Raw genomic sequence first — 15,191 nt, 5'->3', positions numbered from 1 at the left:
TTAGCATTTGTATACAACCACAACCTTTGAAAACTTAGCGATGTCGGTGCCTACGACGCGATGCATCGACGGTCAGGGCTGCGCTGCGCGCGCTCTCTTTGCTGACGCCCTCACTACATCAGTTCGTTCTGTCGACTAACCAAATATAAAACTATATTTATAAACCTTAATAATCATAGGTACTTAAATTTTGTTTCTGACACATTTTGCGTAATTTATTTCTAAAAAATATATAGAGGGCAAAACAAAATTGTGTACTCTAAAACATAAACATGATAAAAAAAAATTAAAATGCTATATCTCTTTGGATATAGTTTTATAAGAAAACTTTGAGTACAAAAATTTTGGATAAACTAATTATAAATAGTACAAATCAAATTTCACTTCGATGGAATGCGTAGAATTTGAATTATATCCAGTAAAGTGAACGACTGTAATTTCCAGGTTTGGAAGGGGTTTGGGGGGAAAGCTCAAGGGGAGAATCGGGAACTTTTTGAAAATACATGTCTTAAGTTGTTCCATCACATATAACAAACTCAGCTTTCCACTATTTAGCTACGAATAAAGGCAGTTTGTGCGTTTATTGGCTGGGCTAGATGCGATAACGCAGCGCAGAGGTGTTCAACTAGCCCGCACGCGCTCTCTTTGCCGACGCCCAGCTCTTCACCCGGTCACCTAGATGACTAACCAATAATATATTTGTAAACCTTGAAAAACGTACTAAAACGTTTGTTTGAACCATATTTGCGTATTATTTCTAATTAAAAGTATACATAGATAAAACAAAATTTTGCACTCTGAAACAAAGCTTTTAACGAAGTTTAAATTTTATATCTCCCTAAGTATTGGTTTTAGAAAAATATTATAAGTACAAAATTTGTAGAAAATCTAATCAGAAACAAAACAAAACAAATTGCAGCTCGATAGCTGACAAAGTATTCGACTTATGATCAATTAAGTAAAACACTGCAATTTCTATGTTTGGAGGGGGGTGGGGGGGAAAGCTCAAGGGGTAGAAGTGGGGACTTTTGGGAAAATACACCTCTCATGTGGTTCTATTACATATACAAAATCCAGCTTTCCACCATTTAGTTGCGAAAAAGGGTGTTTTATTGCATTCATTGACTGGGCTACGGTATGTATTATGAGCATAAACAAATGATGTTACTGGCCCGAAAGTAAACATTGTTTGAATGGAAATGTCTAAACCATATGTTAATGTTATTTCTATAGGATTTGGGCCAGTTACGTCATTTGTTTATGCTTATGATTCATGCCGATTTGTATTCTAACATGCGTGGATTCAACTGAACGATCAGCTGTTAAATTACAATTCACATAAACCTATAGAAAGTGGGTCAGCATAATTGAATCTTTGAAGGCGACCTCTAGCAATAAAACAAATGCAAGAGGTGGCGAAACCCGTCCCTCCGATATAACATAAACGTTAAAGTGACACCTCAATCTCAATCTTAACAATCGGTTAAAGTAAGATGGCTGGAGAATGGATGTAACAGAGAAACCCCTTAAAGCATGGTGGAAGGAAAAAACATAGGTGTGCTATTCCCGTCATATTCTGACGTCACTCGTCACTCGGATTGCAAACAAAATATCACCTGATTGTGACTGTCAAATTAGTATGTATTTGTTTTAATTTGATTGTTATTGTGTTTTTTTAAATCAAAACAAATACATATACTTATTTGACAGTCACAATCAGGTGATCTTTTGTTTGCAATCCGAGTGACGTCAGAATATGACGGGAATAGCACACCTATGGGTTTTCCTTCCACCATGCCCTTAAACGCTTAAAGTATTAGTATACTTGAGTCATTTTGAGTTATTGCCTTTAAGGGATACTGCAATTTGACTTATGACGTGTGATCAATGTACAAGTCTCGTAGAATAAATAGTCCAAACTAAACGAAGTAGGATTAGGGACACAGGTCTACATTTGTTTCATATAATCTTCATTAATGTGTCATCGTTTACATTCCCTGGTGTGGTATGTTTCTTAAAAATAACATATAATCTAACCTTACATATTGGTATGCAGGATTCAGACGTTCTTCTGATTCTACTTAAAAAGAGAAAATTACGAATTTAAAGGAACAATATTATAAATATTTTTTGTTGTCCCAGTTTCAAAAACTTGAATTATATTTACCTTTGTTGTTGTTGTCCTAGTTCTTTTCCGCGACGCGCGTTGTCCGACCGCGATACTAGTGACCGCGTGTGAATATAGACTATAGTGTTAGTGATATTAAGATGAATTAACAAGGAGACCCCTAAAGATGCCTAGGTGATGAAATAAATGCATAGGGCGACACAAACATCTCACCTACAATAACTTGGCCAAAAACAACAAAGGTAAATATAATGTTATAAAGTAACAATGTTATCGTTAGTCTAACGACATCCGACTACACATTTCGTCTGGCGACTTACTGTTAATTACTGTACTTTCATCGCAATGTTGAGAGACTCTCGAGACATTACTTAATGTGCCATTCTTCCTAAAACCAAATTCTGCCAACGGTATACAGATTTCCCCGAAATAATGTTAAAAATATCCGATTTCCCCAAAATATCTAAAATACCCGTATCGGGTGCATGCATCGCTATAGTCATTTTTAACGTATTCTTTAATAATAAAACATAAAATAGAAAGAGTTTGCTTTTCTCATAACAGAGCAAATTTGGACGTATGAAAATCAAGGAAAATTCAATTTACATAAACTTATTTAGTATGCTACTAGAGTTAAGCCCATGCTGGGTAGGCCCAAGGTTAGTAGAGAGACGGGTAAACCTAAACCGCGAACGGATATTAGAACAGAAACGGCGTGATAATCGATGGTGATAATAAGCTCAAGCAAATGACGTCACTAGCCCGACTCTTATACGAACAGCCTTAACAGCTGGTTTGGACGTTTTTGACCGTTTCATGTAATAATAATACAAACATGTTTACTTCCTGACCAGTAACGTCATTTGTTTGTGTTTAAGATCCATATCATGGTGGAAGGAAAAACCATAGGTGTGCTATTCCCGTCATATGCTGACGTCACCCAGATTGCAAACAACATAAAAAAATAAAAATAATAACAATCAAATCAAAACAAATATATATTGTATATGGCGATACAATCAGCTGATTTTTTGTTTGCAATCTGGGTGACGTCAGCATATGACGGGAATAGCACACTTATGTTTTTTCCTTCATCCATGGATCCATATTGTTTCTATTCTAATATCCATGGTTAAAACCTTTTTTAATTCAGAACAGCTGTTGTTATGCTAAGAGTTTGCATTTTTCAAGAGCGTCACCCATAAATATTTTTTTTACATAGCCTGATATAAGTTATATGAAAAATCAACTATTTATTTAGCCTTAATATAAAACTGAATATATCCCGGAAATTGAGTAAAATACCCACATTTGGCAACACTGCTAACACCACCAACATAAGTGACGCGCGACTTTTCTTTACATTTGTTTTACAAGAGATAATACAGATTTACGACCTGATAACAATGATTTACGACGTAACAGTAGCCTACTGTTCTACTTCCATTGCCAACCAAACCGCTTATAAATCATCCTGGTTGTGTCAATAAAGCAATATTGCGTTTTAGTCCAGCACCTATAGGGGGTTGAGTATGCACTGAAAGTGTAACGCATTTTGACTTTTGATTGTTGTTGGGGGCACATTGGAGATGACCAAAAGTGATGTTGCCGCCCTCCCAGCAGGTGCACAACCTAGGGGGAGGGGGGCGAACAGGGCGGGGGACGCTATGCGTTAAAACGCAGATATCTCCGAAATGGTAAAAGATAGAACATAAAAAATGTGGTTAACAATAAAGGTCATTAGGTCCGAAGTCGTATCTTGACTAATAAACGAGTTATAAAATAAAACATGGAATTACGAGATATTTGGATAGCTTTTTTTAACAAAATAAGAATTAATTTGTGAGTGTTTTAAGGAAGAGTAACCAAATATTTTTGCTGATCATTGTACTATGGACTGCTGGGATGACCAAAACCGATGTCGTCGCCCTCCCAGCAGGTGCACAACTTAGGGGGGAGGGGGGAAAGTACGGGGGGCGCGCTCTAAAGAATCGCTCATAACTCGCGAACTAGACTCGATAGAAACATGCTATAAACGGCATTCTATTACAAATATTATTCTCAAAAAAAATGTTATAAGAGAAAAACCCGTATCTGCTATACAAATTCAGTAATTAAACATTTTGAATTAGTTTATTGAATTTAAACTCAAAATAACGTCTAATTAATAATAATAAAACCTTCGAATAACAAACAGTATTGTGTTATTGTGTATTGTGGGTTTTATACACTAAAAATCATCATCACATAGTATATATTTGACAATATGACAAGGTTTACTGCACGGTGACGCCGCCGCGGCGCCGCCACGTGGCGGAGATCACACGACAATCGGCGACAATCAGTGTAGTTGTTAAAAAGTTATATGTTTAATTTATTATTTTATTTTAAAATATAAACTTTACGCTAAATAAGGTAAAACAACAAATACACAACAAAATACATACAATAATACGTATATTATACAATACAACAAAAATCAAATTACTGTACATACTTGAAAAAAACTAAATAATCTATAAAAATAAAAAGGTAGGCCTATTGTCAAATTGTACTGCTTACTTTTTCAAGTGCAATTCCTTATTATGTAATTTGTACACTTCGTTAACGTTGTAAACAAGATTTTATAAACTGTCATGTTCGATTTCATCTTCGTTTTCCATGTATGACACAGGTTTTTTTCGGGTTTTTGCAATTTCCGTAGCATTTGCAATAGGAGCAGCAAGAAGAGTGGCCGGAAAAGCAGCTGCAAGTTGCCGTGGAACAGTTTTTGCATTTGCATGGTTGAAGTAACGCAGTAGGAGTAGGAGTCAGTTCCATAAGTAGAGGGCGTAATTTTCCAGAGCTATCTTTGAAAAATCCGTACTTTGATAAATCTAAAGGCTCAATTTCAGCAATTAAAGAATTTTCCCAATAGTATAATTGAGCACTGCACTGTAACAGATGTAATTTGTAACTGTCCGATGTACAAGACATTTTGCTTATGTCCTTGACGGCAGATTGTGGTGATTTGGATGTAGCGACTTTCATTACAAGTTTGACCTTTTCTTCTCAATAACTTCAAATACAATGCTTCTAATATTTTCACGCTGTCATCCAGTAGTGGGCGTTGGTTTAGAAGTTGAAAAATGCCACAGGTTTTTTCTGGGTGGTTTTTGGCATACTTGTATGCTGAAGTTTTTGTAGCTATTTTGCTTGTTGTTTCGTATCCTGTCAAGCAATGTAGAGCTGGAAAAACCTCACAAAGTCTATTGCCTAAAACCTCTGCTGCTTTGTGGCAACTTAAACTTCTTTTTTTAGCTCCTACGTCAACAGTTAGCCACAAACCTTGGCAACCAATTTGTTTAAAACTATCCTAAAATCGTATGCCTAACAAAAACACATCAGTGTCAGGACTATGAATAAGAACATTTTTCTTTCGTTCGTCCTCTTGAAGGCAGTGTTGGACATGGAGGAACATCCTGGTGTCTGCCTCTACATGGTTACTTTTTAAAGTCCATACTTCGGTTATGGTTTGAGTGTCGTCTTTGGAAAAACACAATGTCGGGTTGAGAAAACATCCTGATAAATAAAGTCTTTTATCTTTAGGGACGTGGATGTTATTCAATACATAATGTGAAATAAACTGGATTAGTTTCCTTTTGTTTTCAGAGTGTGATAAATACCGAGGCCATTGAGTCGGTAGTTTTGTTGATTCGTTGTGTACATTGACAATCAACGGAGACTTTCCATCAAGTCTGGTTTCATGCTCGACATATTTCATTGTTGAGTCGCCGTAAGTGTCATACACCATATCTACTCGAGTCGTATTTATCTGTTGTAAAATCTTCTCCAATTTCATCATTTGGTAGGCAGCTAAATCACCAAAAGTTTTCATTTTAGCTATCACGCTAGTTCGAATGCCATGAATAAGAGCCATGCCATCAACAATATGTATTTGGTTTGGAAGAGATGCTGTGTATTCCAAACTTGTACTGCACTCATAGTCTTTTTCAATGGCATGAGTCAGATCAGATTTAACACTTTTTTTCATGTGTCCGTTTTCCAGCGAAAGACTTGGTGGAAATGGAACTAACTCATGGGACATTAGTTCCTTTATGTTAAATCCTCTTTAATTGAGTTTAAATGCAATAAATAAAAAAAAATGTTTTAATATTCAATTTAAATAGCAGATACGGGTTTTTTCATTTTTTTAGAGAATAATATTTTGTAATAGAATGCCGTTTATAGCATGTTTCTATCGAGTCTAGTTCGCGAGTTATGAGCGATTCTTTAGAGCGCGCCCCCCCGTACTTTCCCCCCTCCCCCCTAAGTTGTGCACCTGCTGAGAGGGCGACAAAATCGGTTTTGGTCATCCCAGCAGTCCATAGTACAATGATCAGCAAAAATATTTGGTTACTCTTCCTTAAAACACTCACAAATTAATTCTTATTTTGTTAAAAAAAGCTATCCAAATATCTCGTAATTCCATGTTTTAGTTTATAACTCGTTTATTAGTCAAGATACCTTCGGACCTAATGACCTTTATTGTTAACCACATTTTTTAGATTAAAACGACGTTTTAACCGATGTTCTATCTTTTACCATTTCGGAGATATCTACGTTTTAACGCATAGCGCCCCCCGCCATGTTTGCCCCCCTCCCCATAGGTTGTGCACCTGCTGGGAGGGCGGCAACATCGCTTTTGGTCATCTCCAATGTGCCCCCAACAACAATCAAAAGTCAAAATGCGTTACACTTTCAGTGCATACTCAACCCCCTATAGGTGCCGGACTATTTCTAGAAACGTTTCTAGTTTCTAGTTGCGTTGTAGCAATATTATCGTCAGAAATGCTGTAAAATAATAAACTTATCAATTGTAAAATGTAAAATCTGACAAAGTTTGAGAGTATCCAAATCCAATAGACAATGATTTGAGCACTAACTTCGCAGTTTAACAGAACAAATAACAAATAGTAGAACAACAATACAACTAACAAATAATTGAATAGTTTCATATAAATTATTGCAGAAGTGAATAAAAAAATGTTTAGTAAACATATGATTGTGACGCTGTAGTAACCCTTGGTCTCTGATTATTATTCTAAAACGGTCACTATATATAACTTTATCAGCATTTTACAGTCACTCATGTGTCACCAGTGATAAGTGAAATTAAGTAAAGTAAACATTATGAGAATGTCGACTCGGGCACGAATACCGGATAAGACCGATGATTCATCGATTGAATGTAAGCTAAGCACAGGTATGTGGCAACGGACGCGGCGCCTCCTAAGATGGCGTCAAGTCTGTAATCCACACTTGAGAATGGTAATTTTAATAAGTTGAATGTTTTAGCATTAACTTATGTGGAAAAATATATATCGGAAAGTTTTACAGGAATTTTTTGCTTTGAAAGTAGGGGATTCCAGAATCTTTAGAGAGTAGAGCCAGTTTACAGGATTTATTTGAGAAGGGATGAAACAAACACGAAAGCTATTTTGTGTCTTCTGTGATATCAGAAACACGTATGTTAATTCGTTGCCTATAGTTCATAATTAATTACTTTAATTTTTGTCTAGGAACGCTAGGCACGAGCCCGGCATTGTTTTTCACATTACTTCAGGCTAGACCTAGGGGTTGCTTCATTATTACCTACATAAATAAAATTAATTGTGGATTTGGCAGGATCTAACCACTAGACCAGCTCGCTCCCCAGGGCCTTTAAGTTTACATTATTTAACAGATTTTAGCGTACATTTTCCATCAAGATAAGTGAAAAACAAAGTTTTCACATCATTCCGGAACCCAATCAGACCTATTACTCAGATTGGAAGTTATCAACGTTGTCAAAACTTTGTTTTTACAGTACTGATCGTGATGAAAATTGTCCATAATAATCTGTTCTGTTTACCGGCGGGAACATTATCTTCTTGACCAACAACGTGACCTCATAGAATCTCGTATGTTAAGGCTGCAATACTGATATCACAATGGCACTGGAGGTATAGACGATTAGCTGTACATGAATCAGAGCAGACGCAGATACTGGCAGGAATATCTTCTTGACCAACACCGTGACCTCATAGAAACTCGTATGTTAATGCTGCAATACTGATATCACAATGGCACCGGAGGTGCAGACGAAGCTGTAGATGAATCAGAGCAGACGCAGATACTGGCGGGAATATCGTCTTTGCCTACACCGTGACCTCATAGAGTCTCGTTTGTTAAGACTGCAATACTGATATCACAATGGCACTGGAGGTACAGATGATTAGCTGTACATGAACCAGAGCAGACGCAGATACTGGCAGGAATATCTTCTTGGCCAACACCGTGACCTCATAGAAACTTGTACAATACTGATATCACTATGGCACTTGAGGTACAGACGATTAGCTGTACATGAATCAGAGCAGACGCAGATACCGGCGGGAACATTATCGTCTTGACCAACACCGTGACCTCATAGAGTCTCGTATGTTAAGACTGCAATACTGATATCACAATGGCACCGGAGGTGCAGACGAAGCTGTAGATGAATCAGAGCAGACGCAGATACTGGCGGGAATATCGTCTTTGCCAACACCGTGACCTCATAGAGTCTCGTTTGTTAAGACTGCAATACTGATATCACAATGGCACTGGAGGTACGGACGATTAGCTGTACATGAATCAGAGCAGACGCCAGTCTTTGAGTAACAGTCTCGATTCTTGAGTGTGCCTTATTTGCACCGAGATACCCGATATTATTCAGTAAGTGGCTAAATGCTGTTTTATGTGCCTACAGATACAAATCGCATTACCAACATTTAAAATGAAGACTCAAATAGTTGTTTTTTTCAACTGAAACATAAGGATGGCGATTAGGTATGGGTGAATGCCTTGTGTAGCTTTGTTGTACTCGTACTAATCACAACCAAACTGTTTCTTTCGCCAGAACGACTTTGTTAAAGGCTATTAACGATCAAGGGCAACTGGGTCCACTTTCATACTATAAAAAAGCCCCTGAATTTGATTCATGTTAGAACTGACAACCTTCTTGTGGTTCGTTAGTCTATGCTTCTATCTAATAAGTAGGTGGGTTTCTTCTAGCACCCATTCAGCGCTACTCAGCTACCAACATAAAAACGTCGAATGCACAAACAAACAATACAGTCCCTACTGCATTAGCCCAAGCTGAATTCCAACACAAAAGAGCTACCTTTAAGGTTTATTCGGTTTAAAAGGGAATTGTTTGTGAAATCTTGGTGATTCGACGAAGTGCAATGCCTTTTCTTACACTAGTTACAATCTTTAATACTCCACATCAAATACGAAGACCACATATTTATTAAAATATGTATCATCAGGACATTACGCAGATACAGATAGACACGAATGATAACTTCCTAAAATGGATAAATATAAACATATTACAATCTTGTACAATTGTACAAGTTTTTGGTTTATTTAATTCAGATTCGTAATACAAATTATCTTCCACGAAAGAGCAGAGATTTTCTTCCCGATAATTTGAGCTTAAATTAAAGGAGGAACGCACGAAATGAATTTAACTTGCACTTGTTCGAAGAATTGGCGAAATTTTTAGGTTAGAATATTATAGCGGTTAGTTATAATGACAATGACCTTAATTTACGGAAGTAGACAAACCACTGCCACCTCGATATAACAGACGGTCATTCAAGGTCGTTAGGTGTAGAAGGCATTGACAGCAACACTGACGTCAACAATATTATCTTAACGAGTCTGTCTTATCCTAAACTAATGCCTTTCGTCAACAATAGCATTACAATGTCTATGTAATGTGATAGCCTACGTACTGGTATTGATGTTTACTATTTATTTTTAGCCATTTCCCGCTTGAAAGCCATTACAAACAAATCGATTCTTTGTAACCTTTCACGTGTCCTTTGGCATTATTACCAAAGTGGATATGGGAACAGTGTAAAGTTTACTAATAAGTGCGAGATATGGTGTTCCACAAGTGCATTATAACGTAACCGGGTATAGACCATTCATGAAAACAAGCTTAAAATTTTAAAAATCCCTATGAGATGTCTTACTTTCGCCAATCTCTTAAGTGCATGAATACAAGATCAAATAGGTGTGTAAAAAATCGTTCCATTTCTTATAACACTTTTCAAGCATAAACTATTAACAGTTTCAAGTTATGATTACGGTTGGATAATAGTATTTAATGCAGTCTAACTTGTAAACTGTTACAAAATAAAGGTATATTTGCAAACTACTGCGTATCTTCTGGAACTTTTATCTTCTGGAGAAAGTTAAACCCAATATTCGAAATTCAGTCGAAAACAAGCAATACTGAAAACAATCGGTTATCCAAACAAGTTCCGGATTTTATACTTATAGGATGAACAGACCTGCAATACCCAATGCCAATGGTATAACCAACCGGATACTTATTTTCTCTATACTTGAGTCACAGTGTTTTCTCAGAAAATGTGGAAGTACTGTCTACATTTAGCCTTCCCAGCACATAAAACCGGTTACTTCTGTATCATATTAAACTCACTCCCTGTAGATTTTCATTCTTATGAGTAGACTAAAGGTCGTTTGTCCGGTTAAGTGAGTTAATGTATTGTTAACTTTATTTTTCTTGTTATTTATCCAATTTAAAAACTAGTTTTTGACAAAAACTACGATCTTATATATTATGCTTGTCAAATAATGTTATAGCAATAAAACTGAATATTAAATTAACAATATCGAGAAATGAGGGAGAAAAATTTAGGCACAACTAGCGCACTCAAACGTTACCCCGATAAAACACTCATAAAATATGCTTTAGATTTGAGTGGTGATATGTTTCCATTACTATGTTTAAATATAGATAAACTCTGGTTCCTAACATTGCATTGATATAAGTTTCTCTGAAGCCCTGCTTAATACTATAAAATATATTTTACTATTAGGTACAGTTTTATGATGTCCTCAATCCGTTGCAAAGCACGGGTAAAGCTAATTCATTTAAAGGAACTTGTGGTTTGTTATGCTTGTTTATTTGTACCGGGTGAACTGAAAAATTACTAGACCGATGAACTACTACCTACACCGATAAACTACTAGACCGATAAACTACTAGACCGATAAACTACTACCTACACCGATAAACTACTACCTACACCGATAAACTACTAGACCGATAAACTACTACCTACACCGATAAACTACTAGACCGATAAACTACTACCTACACCGATAAACTACTAGACCGATAAACTACTACCTACACTGATAAACTACTAGACCGATAAACTACTACCTACACCGATAAACTACTAGACCGATAAACTACTAGACCGATAAACTACTACCTACACCGATAAACTACTAGACCGATAAACTACTACCTACACCGATAAACTACTAGACCGATAAACTACTACCTACACCGATAAACTACTACATACACCGATAAACTACTACCTACACCGATAAACTACTACCTACACCGATAAACTACTACCTACACCGATAAACTACTACCTACACCGATAAACTACTACCTACACCGATAAACTACTACCTACACCGATAAACTACTACCTACACCGATAAACTACTACCTACACCGATAAACTACTAGACCAATAAACTACTAGACCGATAAACTACTAGACCGATAAACTACTACCTACACCGATAAACTACTAGCCCAATAAACTACTAGACCGATAAACTACTAGACCGATAAACTACTAGACCGATAAACTACTACACCAAAAAACTACTATACACCGACTGTTATAAAATTGTCATCGATGTAAAGCCCCAACTTTGTAAAACAATTCACAGACAATTTACATAAATTAAAAATATATTCTTATGCGTTGTTATGTGTATGCACATATTATGTAAAGACTTCGAGACGTCGATTTCAAATAAGTATAAGCGTATCTTTTCAAATTAAATCATAAAGTTACAGAATTTCTTACCACTCTTAAGCCCTACTTATACGCTGTACAAGGTATCCCAGTAAATTTATAAACCTTACCTGAATTTAAACAGAATGCTTTCAAAATAAGCGGTAAAATTAGGTTTTTGTTCTAAAAATAACTATGGATGCGTAATTTTGTGCGGCAGTTTGAGATCTACATTATAGATTTTTGTCTTACGCGTCCTCCGTTGATAATCACGGATATCAACTACTTTTAATTTATTTGAATGGTAAAGTGTATTTTCTTTGCATCCAAAATATTCTAAAAATACACTATCAAGGGCTAAACATACAGCTAAGCAACCCGTGGCATCAAAGCCTCACATTTGGACCACACAGGTATATTTTTGTACAATAATTTCCTGTTTTCGTTCACCTAATCGCTGCAGTTAAGAACATATGCTGAGGATTTCCCAGTGTCTGTAAAAGGGGAAATTTAATCCGGCCATCAAATGCTGCTTCGTCTAGGATTTCAAATACTTTTAACGAATCTTCATTTAACACCTCTTTAAAAATACAGCATTTTAAATTTCCACTTGACAGTGAGTTACTTCAATTTGAACATGATAAAAAAAGATTTTAAGGTCAAACCATAAGCATCCTGGTTCAGTATACTAGAGATTCGTACACCGTTTATAGTTGTATTGCCAAACTCTAATGCTAAGTCGATCAAATAACGTGTTCACTGTTATTGTAATTTTACAAAAAAGACATTACAGATATAATATAAAATAATATAAGTTAACCATTTCGATTATTGATAACACATAAAATTAGAGTCTACAAAACAAAGACAGAACACATATAAGAGTGTTTCAAGCGGCGGCGATTTAAAGATATATCAGAATAAGTCTACCGGTTTTAGGCCGAACGAATAGTTTGTCCGATTTAAGTTTCTTATTTTTTACCAAACCGAAACATTTTTCCATACGCTAGTAGGGAAACTAAAATGTGACAAATTCGAAAAACAGCTGTGGGATGTAGCAGATCGGCATGTTCGGACATGTCCCATGAAGACCTGGGTTCGTTCAATTATATTTTCTTATCAATTATTTGAGATTGGGACGCCACCTAGGTGCGTATTTAAACTCACATATGAGTGAAATTTGAATGAATGGTGAGAGATGATCTGTGTAGCTTTGTTACTGACTAAGATCAGCTGTTTCATTAGTCAGGATCATTTATTTACAGCCCATTGATCAGGCACAGCTGGGTCCGGCTTTGAACCTTCAAAAAGCTATAGCATTTTCTCAGGATGCTATAGCTGCCAGCGACCTTTTGATTGTTGGCGAGCTCTTTAACCACTCAGCTACCCAACCAGTCATACATGTTCCATCGTACAGACTATAGAACCTAGATGACCAGATCATACACAAGATCGAAGGAAAAGAGAGACAAAAAGTCCAAGTAAATGTATTCAGAGACCAAATAAAAGAAAACGAAGACGATTGTTCTACAGCTCCGGAAGGAAGTTATCCCAGCGTACGTGAACCACAATCTAAGAAGACACGCTCTCCTTGACGTACTCGGATATTTGAGTAGCCTATCGCCTTTCACTGATTCATAAGTCAAAGTATCAACACCGTTTAAACAACGTATTTAAATTGTTTTTGGTTATCTATTACGTATTTATCATTATAGTATCGAGAGTCTCTGGTGTTCTAATTATTTAATTCCAGAAGATATAAGGGTTTTGATTGTATTGTGGTTACGATTCAATGTCAAAAGATTGATTAATTATTTGCGTTTTTTGTTTATATTCTTTTATGAATTATCGAAGAATTATAACACTATTGATTTTAAATCTTAAACATTATTTTGTTTACAAGTCTAACCATGAGTATCTGTAGAATTTTACTATTCAAATTCGAAACTGAATACGGATTTAAACAATGAAATTAAAATGCCAAGTATAAGTACCACTTCTAACTTTAGAATAATGCAATTAATTCACAAGTTTTGCTTTTTTAAATAAAAGATGTTATTTTTTACTTGCATGTTTGAGATTAATACAGCCTTCGTTTGCATAAACACAAAAGTTATTTGTGTAGCTAGTGCGCAAACTTGCACTTTGCGCTCGCGTTACACATTTTTGTTCCCATAGTTACTATAAAGCATATAAATAATTAGTCTTACAAACACTATAAGCAACGCGTTTTAGCTTAGTTTAAAACCAAGCGTTGAATGAAAAATAATACTCAAAGTCTGTGATTCAGCCTGTGAAACGCTGCAATAGCTGATCGTAGTCGTAGTATCGTGTTGCCAGCTTATTTTAGAGCGTACGTCTTATAAAAGCACACTGTTTTGGGTTTTTTGATTGGAATACTGGAGCGCACTCGCAAACGGCAAAGTAAAGTGAATGCAGCAAAGTAAAATGAGTGCGGAAAAGTAATTAAATGCAGCAATTAGCTACTTTGCGTGCTACAATCAGTGCAAGTAAGCCAGCTTTGTCAGGTAACTGTACGAAAATAGTTTTCTTTTATTAAGATTTGTCATTATCATTACTTCGATGCGGCGGCGCACTCGTAAGCGGAATAAGGATATAAGGTGAGTGTGGAATTAAGTAAGATAAATATCTGTGTAGTATTATTTAGATTGTTTTCCTACACTCTAGACATTTCTATTAAACTTTACGAAGGTCTGTTTCTGTAGCCAGGACCTATTAACCCAACGGAATTATACAGGAATAATGTATAAATATTTTGAGATCGAACTGAACGTAAAACTACGTACTAAATTATGTAGTTGCTTACCTTGTCCCCGCAACTTTGGCAGGTTTCATTATCACTTGACACAAAAGCATGTTGACACAGGATAAAAACAATCACACACACACACAAGTGGGATAATACTGGCGACATTGTGACGGTGTGTGCACCTTCGCGATTGTGGCAACACTGACTCACTCCAGCCCCAGCTGACTGGTAGAGTATTGTTGTGTCGTGGTGGTGGTAATGACTGTACAGACCAGGTGGGAAGGGGAAGTCATATACACCTACTACTACTAGTATAACACCAACACCGGCAACAACTCAGTCAGCAGCGCAGATAAACCTATCACATTATAAATTAAACAAATAATAAACGAAGTCAGCAATCTGACACATACTTTGTCTC

General features: G+C 36.2%; 1 protein-coding gene across 1 annotated transcript in view; it reads right to left on the bottom strand.

The window, feature by feature from the left end:
• Positions 1-14,984, bottom strand: part of LOC128986877 (uncharacterized) — a 42,283-nt gene extending 27,299 nt beyond the window's left edge. Inside the window, exon 1 of the mRNA XM_054407466.1 lies at positions 14,828-14,984. Coding sequence (XP_054263441.1) covers positions 14,828-14,935 — 108 coding nt within the window. The 5' untranslated portion in view covers positions 14,936-14,984. The remainder of the gene's footprint in view (positions 1-14,827) is intronic.
• Positions 14,985-15,191: the final 207 nt, after the last annotated feature.

Source organism: Macrosteles quadrilineatus, unplaced genomic scaffold (genome assembly GCF_028750875.1).
Source record: "Macrosteles quadrilineatus isolate MER2022 unplaced genomic scaffold, UCM_ALF_1.0 Scaffold_2__2_contigs__length_208266976, whole genome shotgun sequence".
NCBI lineage: Eukaryota > Metazoa > Arthropoda > Insecta > Hemiptera > Cicadellidae > Macrosteles > Macrosteles quadrilineatus.
This window is presented reverse-complemented; position numbering and strand designations above follow the sequence as displayed.